At 44.6% G+C, this 15,348-nt stretch overlaps 1 protein-coding gene across 7 annotated transcripts; it reads left to right on the top strand.

Moving 5' to 3' along the window:
- The first annotated feature begins 769 nt into the window (after nucleotides 1-769).
- LOC136466539 (G-type lectin S-receptor-like serine/threonine-protein kinase RKS1) lies at nucleotides 770-8,073 on the top strand. Of its 7 annotated transcripts, XM_066464982.1 has the most exons (11): nucleotides 770-1,095; nucleotides 1,309-2,317; nucleotides 3,302-3,359; nucleotides 3,885-4,037; nucleotides 4,882-6,078; nucleotides 6,164-6,280; nucleotides 6,373-6,524; nucleotides 6,610-6,814; nucleotides 6,927-7,161; nucleotides 7,323-7,470; nucleotides 7,749-8,073. In XM_066464982.1, the coding sequence occupies exons 4-11, from the start codon at nucleotides 3,890-3,892 to the stop codon at nucleotides 7,926-7,928; spliced, it is 2,382 nt and encodes a 793-aa protein (XP_066321079.1). In that variant the 5' UTR covers nucleotides 770-1,095; nucleotides 1,309-2,317; nucleotides 3,302-3,359; nucleotides 3,885-3,889; the 3' UTR covers nucleotides 7,929-8,073. The 7 variants fall into 7 exon arrangements, with proteins under 7 accessions (XP_066321079.1, XP_066321075.1, XP_066321074.1 ...); XM_066464978.1 differs by having other exon boundaries at nucleotides 1,309-1,612; nucleotides 2,158-4,037; XM_066464977.1 differs by having other exon boundaries at nucleotides 2,468-4,037.
- Nucleotides 8,074-15,348: the final 7,275 nt, after the last annotated feature.

Below are 15,348 nucleotides of genomic sequence, written 5' to 3'. Positions count from 1 at the left end.
CTCGGCCTCCGGGAGAGGGCTCCACCTCGCCTGACCCCGAGGCCATGGGCTCCGCCTCGCCCGACCCCGAGACAGCGAGCTCCGCCTCGCCCGGGCCTTGGGTTCGTGCTCTGCCTCGCCCGACTCCGAGGTCGCGGGCTCCATCTCGCTCGACGAAGACCCATACCACCGCCAATCACTCTAGGTCCAAGCGTATGAGCCTGGGTCAAATCTCTGACACTAGGGAAGAGACCGGCAGCCCCGATGTAGCTCGTGGCCATGACGGGCCATACCGGAGGATTCACATCAAAAGCAGCGTTGGGCGTACCGGTACTGTTCTGCCTAACCCCGTACGAACAATGACAGGCGCGTTAGCTCACCACGACGTCCGCTGCGTCGGAATGGAACGCCATGACCGGCAGACAACGCCTGCGTATGGCACCAGTGACGGACATCAACAGGGTCGGCGGGACCCGCATGATGGAGAAGAAGGACCCGGAAATCCTAGAAGCCTTTCGCTCTCTGTTTCTTCTCCCTTTTCCTCTGCTGTAACCCGTGCTTTTCTGTGGCCTATAAAAGAAAAAGCAGGGTGCCCCATGGAGAAAATCGACTCATCAAGATCCGATTCAAGACGAACCCATCGAACCACGAACCGATCAAAACACGACACAAACACACGACTGAGCAGCGACCGAGCTCTCGACACCTGTTCATTCTTTCCACCAGAGCCGAACCGTAACTGTACACGCAGATGTTAGATTTTTTGTGATACTGCCCCTTTGTACCCGCATTGAGGTTGAGGACCGGCCGACAGCCTTCTCAGCGGATGTGCAGCGCTGCGGGACCTCTCCACCTGCGGCGCCCACGACGACGACGACGACGGGGCCGCCGCCTTCGAGCTCAACCGCTGGCGCTTCCTCCTCCCGTGCCCTGCACGCGCCACGCCTTGGCCACTGCCACCTACGCCGAGGTCTCGTCGTCACCGTCCCCAAGGGCGCCACCCCCGACGACGGCCACGGCGATGGCGATGGGGCCGTTGTCCTCGGTTGCGTTACCATCTGAAACATCTTCATTTCAGGGAGTTGGCCAAGATTATGCTACCCAGTTCCGTAAGCGGTAATTTAATTTAGTACATTGCATTGTATATCAGTAGAGATCTGATGCAATAAACTGGATTGCTGCACCTTTTGGTTGTTGTAAACTATTTCCTTGTGTTTAGCGTCAGAATACTGCCTTGCTTTTCTACTTTGGGATCTTTGAAATCTTTTGGCTCTTTGTCTAACCTGAATGACTCAAGCAGTCAAGCACTCAAGCTACATTTTTCTGCAGTGATGAAAACCAGAAAAGTTCATCAGTTGTTCTTTATGAAGATGCATCAGAGAGACTGCTTCACCAGTTTACTTCTGTGCCGTGGGGTGCCAGACTGCCAGCAGATGTTCCATGCATGTTAGTACATTGATATGCACAGCACAGAGGGATTTGAACTTAGGCCCCGTTCGTTTCGCAAGGAATGGCTCCCAGGAAAAATTCCGGCCGGAATTGCAAGTTAATTTATACAAGCTACAAGCTTTCATTGGCTGGAATGATTCCCGGTGTCATTCACCCCTAACCGAACGAGCCTTGCTCTCACCAGGTAGAATAACAGCTTTCTTCAGGATTTTTTTTTCCAGAAACTATGAGTTGCAGTCTACAAAAAAGGTAATCACAATGTTTTTTCCCTCTTGTATTTAAGTGTAAATAAGTATATAAGTGAGCTGCTACCTGCTACTGTTGCATATTTGGTTTGCAAATATATATCTACCCATTTTACAAATAGCGTGTATCTTACTACCTACTACTATACTAACAAAAAAGAAAAGAAAGGCATTCTTCAGATTCTGATTCAGCTATTTCTTTTACAAATAGCGTGTATACTGTATAATCTAGGTACGTTATCATCATTCCTCAAAGTTCAGCCCTCTGGTTTTGGCATTTATTGAACTTGGACAGTTCGCTTGGGGCTAGTTTTGAAATCTGTGTTGCTTCTTTCTTTCATCCTTTGTGCTAAGTTACTGCATATTTCTTTTACTTTGTCTGAACACATGGCAAATTTATTGAATATGATTCATAGATGTTCGATTCAAACTGGGATCTATGTTAAGAACTGAAGTCCTAAGACATTTTAAATGTTACAACCAGGGTTTCTATCGGTACTGGATGCCGGAACTGAAAGAACTAATATGAGAACTTTCAAAGGCTGAGTCAGAAACAGGATCAAAATTGAAAGGCATTCAGAACCTGGTTCAGCTATTTGTTGAGTATCACACTGAGTGGAGGCAGTTGGTTTCTGTTGTTGCTGGTAACACTTCATGCGATATTGTTTTTTTTTTCCTTCTTGTACTGTAGTTTATCACAACAGTTTTAGTTTACCATAGGTTAGCAATATTCCTAATGTTCTATGATATTTCCTCCTCCTAATTGCTCTCTATTATTTGGCACAAAAAAACAGGACAGTTAGGACTGTCGGTGGTGGCATACAAGGAACCAGTGAAAAATTCTACCCCAGGTTCATTCGAGGGCAAAAGGGACATTTCATCCTCCCGTTAGGAGCTGTTATATGCAAATATGACATTAGTGGTCCATACGATCCGAAAAAATAAATTGATGGTCCACACGGCATATGAAGTTTTTTAGTGGTGACCAAAGAACTTGCCCTTTTAATGGGGCGATCCAATATAACATTTGACATGAATTATAGAATATATAAATATTGTAACAAAATTGTACCAAAAATAAGTTTAACATTAGCAGTGGATAACATTATAATCAACCCAATTACTAAATATGGATTACAGTGGAGATAAAGTACTTTTTGCAATAATTGAAGTAAAAAAAAACATTAACACGGGGTGTTCCTAGAAACAAACATTAACATGGGAGAAAATAGTGTTTCCAGGGCAGGTCCTCCTATGCAGCCATCCCTGAAAATAAATGGATTTCCAGGGATGATCCGCAACTATAGCCTAGCTTAGCATTTCTAGAGGTGGGCCTCAATTCAAACCAGCTTGGAAAAAAATCTAGATGCTTCTGAAAAATCATCTGTGTAGAATTTCCTGGGTTCCAGGTAAATACGGTGTTGACTTTTCAACTAGCAAGCCGTATACGGTATACCGGACCACAGGCTAGTTCAAATATGCTGTCTATCTTCTGGGCTTCCAAGTCACGAAATATCCTAACTACTACTACTACTATTCTTTTAGTCATTCTTGCTTTCAATTTTGGTATCAAGCCATGCATGCTTTGGCAGGACTGCAGTATACACTAATACCAGCTTTATTTGCAGTGGAATTATTTTCAACTAAAGCTCTATGATGTGAAATGTGTAACAGTCATTGGACATTGTAAGCTTTCTACCTTTCCTTGCAATTACTGTGTGTGTTCCCACCGACGACGACCTTATTAGCTAGGAATAGGAATAGGATGGGTTGATCCAGATGATGTTAGCACAATATACGGCCGAGAAGTACATAGGACGACTCATCAGAGGTCATCATCAATTCCTATCCAAATAACTCCTTGGTTTAATTGGTTTCACTTGACTTTGGGGCACTTTTGAATTCCAAGAGAACTAGTGGATGCTAAAATTCATCCAGTCGATTCAAAAAAATGATGGAAATATCTTTTCTTTTAATACAGACGTCACATATCTTTTTAATATTAATACAGACCACACAGTTTGTGAAGCAATTGATGATAACAGTATATTGTAAGAGTAATTGATGGTCAAAGCATATTTGTTTCTAAAGAAAGACTGCACAAATATCCTACGGAGGCTTCCATTTAAATTTCACAAGAGGTGAAGGACATTTATGATGATTTTTTCCTATTTTTTCGTACTAATATAAGTACAAAGCGTGGGACTGCAGGATCTATGCTACGCTCGCCATTTCATCAGTGCTTCCATTCGAGTTCCAGGCCGGCCTGCGTAGCTGACGGCTCGAGGACGATGCTCAAGGCCGTGCTCCTCGTTTCAGTGCTGCTGCTCGCTGCTGCTTCTCTGCCTCGGGCGCAGTCACAAAGTACACCTCTCTCTCTCTCCAAAAGTACACAATTAATCCTATGTAGAGTCATTGTTCGCGCATGGAATGGTTTGGTTAATGCTTCCTAATAATTCCTTTGAAATTCATGTGGAATAGTGGGCGATCTAAAGGAATTTTGGAGGAAACTAAACATGAGCTAACTTCATTGTTTTGTTTCATTTTTTCCCTGCAATGTTTCCAAAGGCATCTTTCTAATTTTTCTTTGTTTTGAAATCCTATAGGATTTGTCATCCCGACGTTTTTTTTCTGTTCTTGTGTATTGTACATCTTTTGTTCCAAAGGGGGCCCAAATTTAAAGGTGTTCTAGTCCTCTTCGAGTGCAGTTTGTGCTCCATGGTTAATTATTGGATTTGTCTGAGTGTGGTCCATCGTGCAATAATCTGTAGTACAAACCTTTGCCTGCTTGCTATGGCACTGATGACGTGACATGTTGTTCATGGTATGATAGATCAGTGTTCGCTGCAGCTTGCTGCTAATACAGTAACCACAGAGAGCAAATTGCAGCCACAGCTTGTAGCAGCTGCTGCATCAATGGCAGCCGAACAGGACAATAATGGTACTTTAACATCATGCCAATTGGTCTTGGTCCAGTGTAGTATAAATTGTGCAAGATACCTAAAACTTTTTTTGTTTTTCTGGTTCGTTCTCCCTTTATTTATGTTTTTCTTTGGGTGAGAGAAAGAAATAGTAGCTAGAAACAATATGGCAACCATATATATCTTCCATGCATATACCTTTTTTTAAGCATCTTCCATGCATATACCTGGTTCTCTTTTTTCTTGACGTATTCTCACAGTTTTCATCTTGAAATATCTTGTTCTAGATGGCTCGCTGGCCATAGGGCAGTCTTTGCAAGTTGGGCAAACACTAGTTTCAGCACAAGGTATTTTTGTGTTGGGTTTCTTCACAATTGGGGCCAACACATATCTAGGAATATGGTACAATTACATAAAGCCTCAAACAATCGTCTGGGTGGCAAACCGTGACAGCCCAATAAAGGGAGGCAATGTAAGCCTTACCCTCAGCCAAAGCTCTCTTGACCTTGTGGATACAAGGAGAGTATCCCTGTGGTCAAGTGGCACACTCAACACCAATAGTCCACAGGCCTTCCTTCTCGACACTGGTAACCTTATCATCAACGACACCACCATGTCTAGGAGTACTACTCCAAGTCAACCACTGTGGCAAAGCTTTGATCATCCCTGCGACACATGGTTGTCTGGCATGAGAATCGGGTACGACACGTCGGTGGCGAATAATGGCTTGTTGCAGCTCAAATCATGGAAGAGCGAATCGGACCCGTCTTCTGGGGACTACACCATCAGCATGGATCCGAGCCGACTGCCTGGGCTGGTCTTGCGCAAGGGCAATGAGTTGCAGTACAGGACTGGCCCATGGAGTGGCAAAGGCTTCAATGGCCAGCCATATCTCAAGTCGACGAACGACGTGATGTTCAACATGAGTGTCCGCGAAGGCAGTGCATATTACTGGTTCACAGCCTTAAACACATCAGTCCAGTGGCGAACTGTCCTGATGCCAGATGGCATTGCCAATCGCTCGTACAGCAGCAGCCCTGACAACGAGTGGGTGGACTTCTGGCATTGGCCTCAGTCTACATGTGATTCCTACGCGTTCTGCGGTCCGAACGCAGCTTGCTACAATGCTGACTGCAAATGTCTACCGGAGTTTGTCTATACGTCGCCGAACGATTGGATCCGGAGGAACTTCACCCGTGGCTGCAAGAGAAGTGCATCGTTTTCTTGCTCCTCGGCTAATGGGTTTCAGAAGTTGACACTTGTCAAGGTGCCTGACACACTGAACGCCACCTTGGTTCAGGTCAAGAGCTTGGATGAGTGCAAGGAGTTGTGCTTAGGGAATTGCTCATGCAATGCTTATACCGTGCTTGGAGAGAGTGACTGTGTTGTCTGGTCAGGTGATTTGGTCGATACTGTTCAACTTGCCGATGGGATCAATGATTTCTACACTCGGACTTCCCATAATGATGATCCGTCTCGCTCAGGTATGTTTCGATCATTATTCCTATCAATACAAGAGTTTATTTAGTACTTTATTGTACTAAATATGGATCCCTATTCTTTTTACAGCTAGACAAACTGCTATCATTGCTTCTGTCTCTGTTGTTGGAGGGCTGCTGCTTATTTCTGCATTGCTAGTATTTTGTTATCGGCGAAGCCAACGAAAGCATTTACCGCTAGCACTTGGTACGTACGGTTAATATTTTATTATTCATGATTTTTATGTATGATCAGGATCATATATATCATTTCATTCGTGAAAAAACTTGTGCAATCAGAATTGTTTGTAACAGAACATGAGCATGCACCAGGGTCTAAGCTTACAGCCAACCGTGATTGGAGTTTAGATCTGGATGCTATCAGAGTCGCCACCAACAATTTGGCTGAACGAAATAGTATCATCTCTACCCAATCTAAGACCATCTACAAGGTACTTAGTTTTCCTTTTGGAGTTTTGGTTGTGAGTCTGCTAAATTAGTATATATGAAGAACTTGTCATCCTTGGCATTGCTCAGGGAACACTACCAAATGTTGGTGATTTGGCAATCAAAAGAACAAACACAGAGGCAGGAGTTGAGGAGCTAAAAAATGAGGTGAAAATTCTTGCGAGGCTTAACCATCCGAACATCATAAGGATGATGGGATCCTGCATAGGGAATAACAACAACCTAATATGCTATGAATATATGCCCGGTGGTAGCCTTGATGCAGTTCTTTTCGGTATGTTTTTTCTTGTAATATAAGTGGTTGCAGACATAATTATCATAAGAATAGTGCCATTTGTATAAGATGCATGTTGGTCTTACCAGCCATGAATCTGAGGTGTGTGCAGCTGAAGATGAAAAGTACGGAGTGCTCGACTGGCCTTCACGTCTTCGCATCCTGCAAGGGATTTGTGAAGGATTGCTATATCTGCATGAGCATTGCAGAATCATTCATCGTGATATAGACCCTAGTAATATCCTACTTAGCGATGACTTGATCCCCAAAATTTCAGACTTTGGTCTTGCAACTCTGCTTGATCAAGGCCAGTCTGAAGGGAAGGCGGAGAGCTTCGAGGGAACACGGTGAGTTCATTTTGCAGCCATTGCACTTGCCTTTACTGCTTAGTTCCATGTGTTTAACCCATTCAAAAAAAAAAGTTCCATGTGTTTCTGGTGACTTGTGATGAGCAGAACCGATCACTGGCAGTGTGCTTACTGATTAATTAATGGTATGGTACTATCAGTGCATACAGCGCCCCTGAGTTGTTCCACCGCAAATCGTACTCGGCGAAGTCCGATGTTTACAGCTTTGGTGTAGTACTTCTGGAGATTGTAACAGGCTGCAAAGCGACATCATTTCGTAGAGAAGATGCTGATGACCTCCCTACATATGTAAGTAAAAATGTTACTCTACCTTGTCTCCATCAAAGATATAGCCTGCCTGCTGGTATCTATCTAATTATTAGTCGGAAAAAAAAATGGTCTCTATCAACAATACTAGCTATTACAATAGAACCAAAAGAAACTGTACGGTAGAAGACTCAGCGTAATTAGTGCACACTCTAGATTTTTAGATATGATGAAAATGTCAGTTTTTAATTTATAAATACTTGTGGTTATTTTCTTCTCACTGGCAACCCATAAGTTATTTCTTACTTTTTTCGGTGAAGGTTCGACAGCACTGGACTCAGGGAACTGCTGAGCAGTTGAAGGATCCAAGAATGGGTGATGCTCCCAGAGGAGAGGTGGGAAGATGCATTCATATAGGCCTCCGTTGCGTTCAAGATGATCCAGACGTGAGGCCTACCATGTCATACATCAGGAACACACTGGCGGCAATTCGCCCTTAGTTGTAATGGGATCAAGTGCTTGTGCGATACCAATGTACATATATTATCTATTGTTATTATCACTGATTCACTTTGGCTATTATATACATTCATGTATGAAATATGAATGCAGAGGCTGGATTTAATCCCTTTATCTAAAAAATAATCACCGGTTCACTGATGGATATAGTGTAATATTACATCTGAAATGAACCTACTTGAACTGGGTTTTGCCATTGGTTAAAGGGCGCGTATGGATCATTGGACTAGAATTAGGACTACTAGAATTTAGTCCATCGTGAGGTAAACTTGGCCAACGATGTCATCCCGAACTATAATCTTGGTTGAGTCTTGTCTAGTGTAGGTCTAAATAGGGACCCATTCTATACGCTGATGTTGTGCATTAGATGTGGACCCAACATGTTGGGGTCTCTCTCTCTTTATTTCTCATCTTTGACACATGAGACCTATGTATCAGTTTGTGGATCACGATGGTACTGACAGCCAAGTTTAGGGTCATGCGGTGAATTTTACTCCTCCAAAATGTTAAAATATAGGTATATTCCACATGCCGTGTCCACATCAAACGCACAGTAAGCGTACTACATTAAGCGTAAATTAGAATGACACTAACGACCAAGCTTAGGGACCGCGGTGGCAGTCACCTTGGAAGTTCATGGACTAAGATGACACTATTGCCTAAGTTTAGGGACCTACATATATCACTTTGGAGGTTCGGAATGACACCGCCTGTCAAGTTTAGAGACTGATGGTGAATTTTACTCCTTTCAATTATGATCAATTGGTTGCTCGTTCCCTTCTCATCATATCGTCATCATCATCCTAGATTCATAGCTAGGATCCACAGTCTATCTATCTGGTCAATCGGCAAGACCGCCTCTGTCCCATGCATACAGAAGCATTCAGCTGACCTGGCAGGTCGGCGGTCGCGATGAAAAATTCCTGAGATTCCAGAACTGTGTACACACGTTAACTAGCTGTCTGACGAGGCGACGACCAAATGTGTTTTACGGCCACGACGACGATGACGATACGACAAATAATCACCGTAGTAAGTTGCTGACCAGTGACCACTGCCAAGGGCCGACGATGCTGTAACCTCCAATCCACCACCAAGGATCGATCGCCATACTCGTTCCGTTTTTTTTACTGTTTTGACTTTTCTAGATACCAGACGAGGTGCTAACTCTACAATCAATATCACTTACTTTCTAGATATCTACTAGGTGAGGTCGTCCTAACTCTTTTGCCAATATCACTTTCAATAATACCCTGTAACCAATTCCGATTTTAACATGATTTCGCTTTCAGTGTCTCCTCTTCTGATATAAATATATAAAAGCTTCACATGACATAGGCATGTGCCTCATTTTTCTATACGAGTCGCTCGGCTACATTGAATGATGCCGGTGTCGCCATAATAATAGAAAAGAAAAGAAATAATAGCACACCCGTGATCGAGCAATAGATATTAGATATATCATAGGCCGCTCGATAGCAGCTGGTGGGTGTAAGCGGTGGTTAGATGATTTCTAGATGTTAGATATATTTCCTAAGCAATAGATATTATATCAATCTCAATCCAGACGCACGCATCACATATGATTAGATGATTTCTAGATGTTAGATATATTTCCTAGAGAATATCCCACCCTGCTAGTTCATCGTAACTGATACGCCACCCCCAATCCATGCTGGATTTGGATGGGTTGAGTGTCGACAAACAAAGCTTAAGGTGGAATAGGAATACTTTAATTTTTTTTCAAAATTTTCACTCTTTTAATTACAATAGCATAAACAATAAAGAAACTAAAGTAAAACTAAAGATAGGTGCACTTGCCTTGTGCATAAATAGAATTGTGTTATAAGGGTATTCAGGGTCTGTTTGGGTCCATGTCGATGTTTGACCACCGATAGCCTGCCACGGGGGTCCCCGGGGCAGTATGTTCGGGCTTCAGCGTACGCAGAACTCGACGGTAAACGCAAGAGACAGTCGATTTATCCTGGTTCGGACCCTCGATCGTTGATCGAGTAATAGCCCTACGTCCAGTCGGCGTTAGCCTTTGCGTTGGATTGATTGTCAAGTGTTGTGTTGTACAATTGTTCTCCGAACTCCCGATCCAAGGAGCACTGCCCTCCCTTATATAGTCAGGAGGCCAGAGTTCTAGTCGGTTTACAATGAGAGTTCCTAGTAGGATTACAGAATAATACTGCTACTAAGAGTATAGGGGAAGTATCCTAATTAGACTAGGTCTTCTCCCTTCCTTGCGGGGTATCCCGTGGGTCCCGTACCGACAAGCCCCCGAGCACTTCATGGTTGAGTTCTGGAAACCCCGTCTTGTTCCTTCAAGTCTCGTCGAGCAGGAACAAGCGTCGTCCGAGTGCTTTCTTGAGCGAAACCGTGTAGCGCTTCGTGAGATCTTTGTGTGGTGTGTACCTTTTTTAAAGAAAAAAGTACTCCCATTTGGATGTAGCCCCCGAGCCTCTTGCTATTTGGCACAAGGAGCTTGAGGGTCTTTTCTTGAAATCGCCCTGATTCTTCGTCGAATGGCTCCCGAGCATATACCCGGGTTCTTTTTGTCGTGTGGTCTTGAAGTCGTCTATTTTGAAGAAGTCTTCTGAGTGATGTGCGCTTTTTGAAGGAAAAAGTGCACTCACTGAGTGTAGCCCCAAGCCTCTTGTTATTTGGAACAAAAAGTTGGAGGGTCTTGAATCTTATGTCGTTTGAAAAACTGTTGTCTTGAAGTAGTCGTCTTGGTGACGTGCGCTTTTTGAAGAAAAAAGTGCACTCACTGAGTGTAGCCTCCGAGCATATATCCGAGTTGTTTTGTTCAGGAAGAACTCGGATGCAGGGTCTTGGCATATTCTCTGATAGTCTGCTGTTGTCAGATGTAGTTGTATGGTGGTGGTTGAGTGTGAATGTTGTTTGTTCACGAGTTGTACAGTGTTGGTATATCCTTTCGAATATGCTTGTCCTTGAGTACTGTTCCTTCACGCCTAAGTCCTTTTTCATTGAATTCTGTATTTTTCACTGTGTCCTTTGTTAGGCTTGTTTTGTTTGTGCTCCTGGTCCATGTGCACCGCTCCTTCGGTATATAAATACCCTCCTGGAGTGTTGTTTTGATTCATTGAGCGTTTTGTTGCTTGTTCTGAAGTCTCTGTAGTCATGAATATGGTAGTTTGTGAAGTAGAGTAGCCCCCGGGCATATTTTGCAATTCTTGTATGTCTTGCTGTAGCTGGAGGGAGTCTTGTGATAGGGATTAGAGGTAGGCTAATCCCGCAGCAGCAATGTACCAGGATGTACGTGGTGGTAGTTGGAGAAAGTCTTGTGATGTGGGCTTCGTTCCTTCATCTGGTAGTTCTTGGTTGATCCTCGTCGCCTGCCCTGAGACTGTCCGATGCTGAGCAACACCATATCCAGCATCACATCGGTCTTGGATAGACAGATGTCTGTCGGCCTTCTCTGCTCCATGTTGTCCTGCCGTGCTGCTGATTTCCGCCTTGGATGCACTACGTCCATCCTTTGAAGAAAATAGTGTAGCCGAGGGCGGTTTGTCCTGCCGAGTAGTAATTTGGAACGCGTAGTCGTTCCAGAGCCTAGCCGTGTCTGGGTTCCTCTTTGCTTCTTTGCTTTTCATGGTACCGAGTTCGTTGGGTCTTGTAAGATGTGTAATCTTCTATTTTTGAAACTAGTTATAATGGAAAGAATCTTGTCTTCTGAGTTGCAATTCTTTATTTTCTTGTTGTCCTGGTTGTTGATGAGATTTCTGAGTTCTTTCTGTAAGGACTGGGTTATTGCCCTCCTTGTGAGATAGCCCTTCTTTGCTTTATTGTTGACGAGTTCTTTTTGTGGTGATATGTTAATTCTGCCGTGGTGCTGGATGGATAAGTCTGAAATCTACCCGTTGAAATGTACCGTTGTGTGGATTTGAGTCGTCCGTTATTTTAGCTGCGTCGGTAAATGGACCGTTGCGTCCTCATGCCGTGTTAAAACGGGCCTGGTGGGCCGCGTTTTTACCGGTGTAAAATCTATTTAAAGGCATCTCTCCTCCTTTTCTTTGGTACCTTGGCTTTGCCTTGAAAACCTTAGCCTTCGCAACTCCACCGTCGCCATTGCCGCCGCCATCTGAGCGCCGCTGTCCGAGCTTTCTCTTTTCCTAGTGCCTTTTTGCCTCTGTTAGTACATGGGTAGAAAGAAAGCCGCGAGCAAGTCCTAGGTAGCCTTTGTGGACGAGGAATCATCACTTTCCGTGATCGAGAACCAAGAGTTCATGGCCATGAGGGCTACCCAGAAGGTTTGGCCGGCTCCGACAACGACTAAAGACCAGCTTCGCGAGCTTGTTGGCGATGGCCTAATCCAGAGTAAGGACATTGCTGAATGGAGGGCTCCGGGCGAGCATCGGGTCCCTGCTCTAGGTCCTGGTGAGATCATTCTCTTCGTTTCCTTTATCCATGCTGGACTTTGCCTCCCAGCTTCTGTTTTTCTTCATCGGTTTCTCGGCTATTTTGGGATTAGCCTGAATCACCTTGCTCCCAATGCTGTTCTCCATCTTTCTGTCTTTGTTCATCTCTGTGAAACCTTCCTTGGAATTTCTCCTTCTCTTTCCCTCTTTCGCTACTTTTTCCACCTGAAGCCACAACCTCGCCGCGATGACACCAATGTTCTTGGTGGCTGCGGGATCCAGTTTCGCTAGGGTCTTAAGAGCAAATTTTTTTACTATGACCTGGTTGATTCTGTAAGGGATTGGCGTGCTGACTGGTTCTATGCTGCCAACTTGATTCCTCTTCTTTCTGTTCACTCTGGATCTGGTCCTTTGGTTAATGACCGATGGGAGAAGAACCCTGTGATGAATGCTGAGCTCCAGATGATTCAGCCTTTTCTCGAGAGGATTAGCACTCTGAAACAGCAAGGTTTGACCGGCTTCGGTATTATTTCAAGTTTTCTTCGCCACTGAGTTCAACCTTTGAAGGAGCGCGAACATTATGGTTTTGAGTACTCTGGGGCGGAGGATCCTTCTCGTATGGTCCCTGCCCTTGAATTGACCGATGAGGAAGTGCTCGAGCGTCTCCAGAAGATGCTGAAAGGAGTAAGCGTCATTCCGCTTGCTATCCTCGAGTACAGTGCAAAGAACCCACCCCTGCCGTGAGTAGTTATTTTCTTTATTCGGGTAGTTTTAATTCTCTTTCGTTGTATCTACTTTTGCTTAATCTTTTTTGCCTTGTCGTTTTACTCTTTTATAGGAATTGGGGCATAATTTCGCTGATCCAATCCCCCTTGAAGATCTCCCTACAAATGTGGAGGCTGGGGGTAGTCTTGCTGGGGCGTCCTTGACCAGTAAGTTTCAAGCTACTATTATGCTTCCTGGAGTTTCTTTCGCATTTTCTGACATATATGAAGAGTATGTTCCTCGTATAGTTCCTCGAGGCCTCGCAGTGTCGAAAAGAGGGGGCGGGCTGAAAGTTCTTCTGGTTTGTCTTCTGCCAGAAGTCTCATCAGTCAAGTACTCATCTAGGTACTCCAGTTGTAGCTAGCATGCTCTTAGGTGAGCATATTAATACACTTTGTCCCTTTGTTTTTTTTGTTTCTTTGTCTTTAACCGAGTACTTTTGTCCTTTTTCAGCTGGTGCTTTGGCAACCTTGGTCGAGAGTGAGGCAGAAGAGGACAATGATGCTTCCCTTGTTACTCGTCGGTGAGTTGTTTTCTTGCTTTCCTGTAGTTGAAACCTTCTATTTGTTCTGACTTTGGTCTTGATCTCTTTGTAGTAAGCGGTCGTCGGGTACAAGTTCTTCTGGGGCTCCGGCACCGAGTTCCTCTAAGATTCCGGTACCAAGTTCCTCTGAGATTCCGGTACCGAGTTCCTCTAGAGCTCCGGTGCTAAGTTCTTCTGGAGTACCAGTACTGGTTACGCCACTCCTGCCGCAGAGTGGCGGCGACATCTTTGCTGCCATAGTCCCACCTTTAAAGTCTTCTTTTAGTTTTATGAAGAAGAAGATAGCTGAGTAAGTGATTCCTTGTTATGCTTCTTTATTTCTCTCTCTATTTTTTCCTGACTCATATTCTTATCATCAATTTTTCTTATGATTTTGCAGACCCTCGCCTTCCCTTAACCCTCTGTCGACTTCTTCTCAGTCCTCTGACCCGCCTCTGTGCGCTGAGTCTCGGGGCTTGGAATGTTCGATCGGTGAGGTAGCTGTGGGGGAAGCCGGGTCCCCTACCGCTGCTGATCATGTTGCTTCGGAGGTGACCGTGGCCACGGCGGTGGGTACTTCTGGGGAGGTAGCCGAGGCTTCCCAGGATACAGCCCTAATTTTGTCTTCTTTGCCTACGCCAGCTTCTCCCTCTGCTCCCCTTGGAACTAGTAGTCAGCGTTTGGACGACGATGTGTTGCTGCAGTTCGACGCCACCCATCGTCTGTCAGAGTTGACTGCTGCCTGGGGGGCCCTTTCGACTTCCTTTGGTGAAAAGCTTCAGGTGAGTTTTTTAGGAGTTCTTTCTTTGGATGTTCGATCTTTGTTTTCTTCTTATGCCTTTTCTCTCTCTCTCTTTTTGTTCAGTCTTTCTCTCGAGATCATACCGGCTTCTTTTTCTCGTCCGAAAATGAGAAGAAGTTGTCTTCTGAGGTAAGTGCCCTGAAGGCCGAGCTTGACCTCCTCCGGGCCAAGTTGGAGACCGAGTGTCAGACACACCAAAAGGAGGAGAAAACTCTTCGTGCCCGGGTGGTAGAGGTAGAGACGCAGAAGGGTGCTGCGAAGAATGAGTGCAAAGGTATTGCGAGTTCTTTTTGTTTCCTTTTGTATTCTGGCTTCCCTTTCTGCTGATTTTTTTGTTTTTTCTTTTATACTCTGATTTTCCTTTCCTCTGACTCGTTTCTGTTGCCTGGTCTAGCTCTCCGAGTTAAAAAGCAGAAGCTCTTGGAGGGTATCGAGGAGATGAAGACGCTCGCTTGAATTAGCCACAATAAGGCTGAGGAGGTAATTACTCAAGCTGAAGAAGAACTCGCGCTTGCTAAATTGATTAGGCGTGGAGCTGACAGAGATCTTGTGCAGGCCCAAAAGACCATCGAGGACTTGACTGGCAAGTTGGCAACGGCTACTGAAAACTGGAAAGCTTTGTGGAAGTTTTTTCGTTCAGTAGCCGACCTTCTTTGGACTTTAGTAGACGATGGTCATTCTTGGGCTCAATTCATTCCCCAAGTGCCCACCCGTTTCTAGGAGTTCATGAAGTGGTGTGCCCATCTTTGCACTAGGAATGTTCTTACCCAGGTCTGGGTTCTTTCTCTGGATTTTCCATTGTCCAAGGTTGCCGATGAAGCCGAGAGCCAAGAGTACCTGGATGCTGTTGAGAGGTTGGAGCCTGAGGTTGATGACTTAGCTAGGAAGATTGTAGATAATCTTAACATTGATGTTTCTTCCCCTGA

This window comes from Miscanthus floridulus, chromosome 7, assembly GCF_019320115.1.
Source record: "Miscanthus floridulus cultivar M001 chromosome 7, ASM1932011v1, whole genome shotgun sequence".
Taxonomy (NCBI): domain Eukaryota; kingdom Viridiplantae; phylum Streptophyta; class Magnoliopsida; order Poales; family Poaceae; genus Miscanthus; species Miscanthus floridulus.
The sequence above is the reverse complement of the archived record's forward strand: the minus strand, read 5'-3'. Positions and strand labels throughout refer to the sequence as shown.

Excerpts from the sequence above, each read along its gene's own strand:
- LOC136466539 (XM_066464978.1), top strand. The coding sequence starts at position 3,890 with ATGCTACGCTCGCCATTTCATCAGTGCTTCCATTCGAGTTCCAGGCCG. Across the intron at positions 6,815-6,926 it reads CCTTGATGCAGTTCTTTTCG|CTGAAGATGAAAAGTACGGA; the intron begins GTATGTTTTTTC and ends AGGTGTGTGCAG. Across the intron at positions 7,162-7,322 it reads GAGAGCTTCGAGGGAACACG|TGCATACAGCGCCCCTGAGT; the intron begins GTGAGTTCATTT and ends TGGTACTATCAG.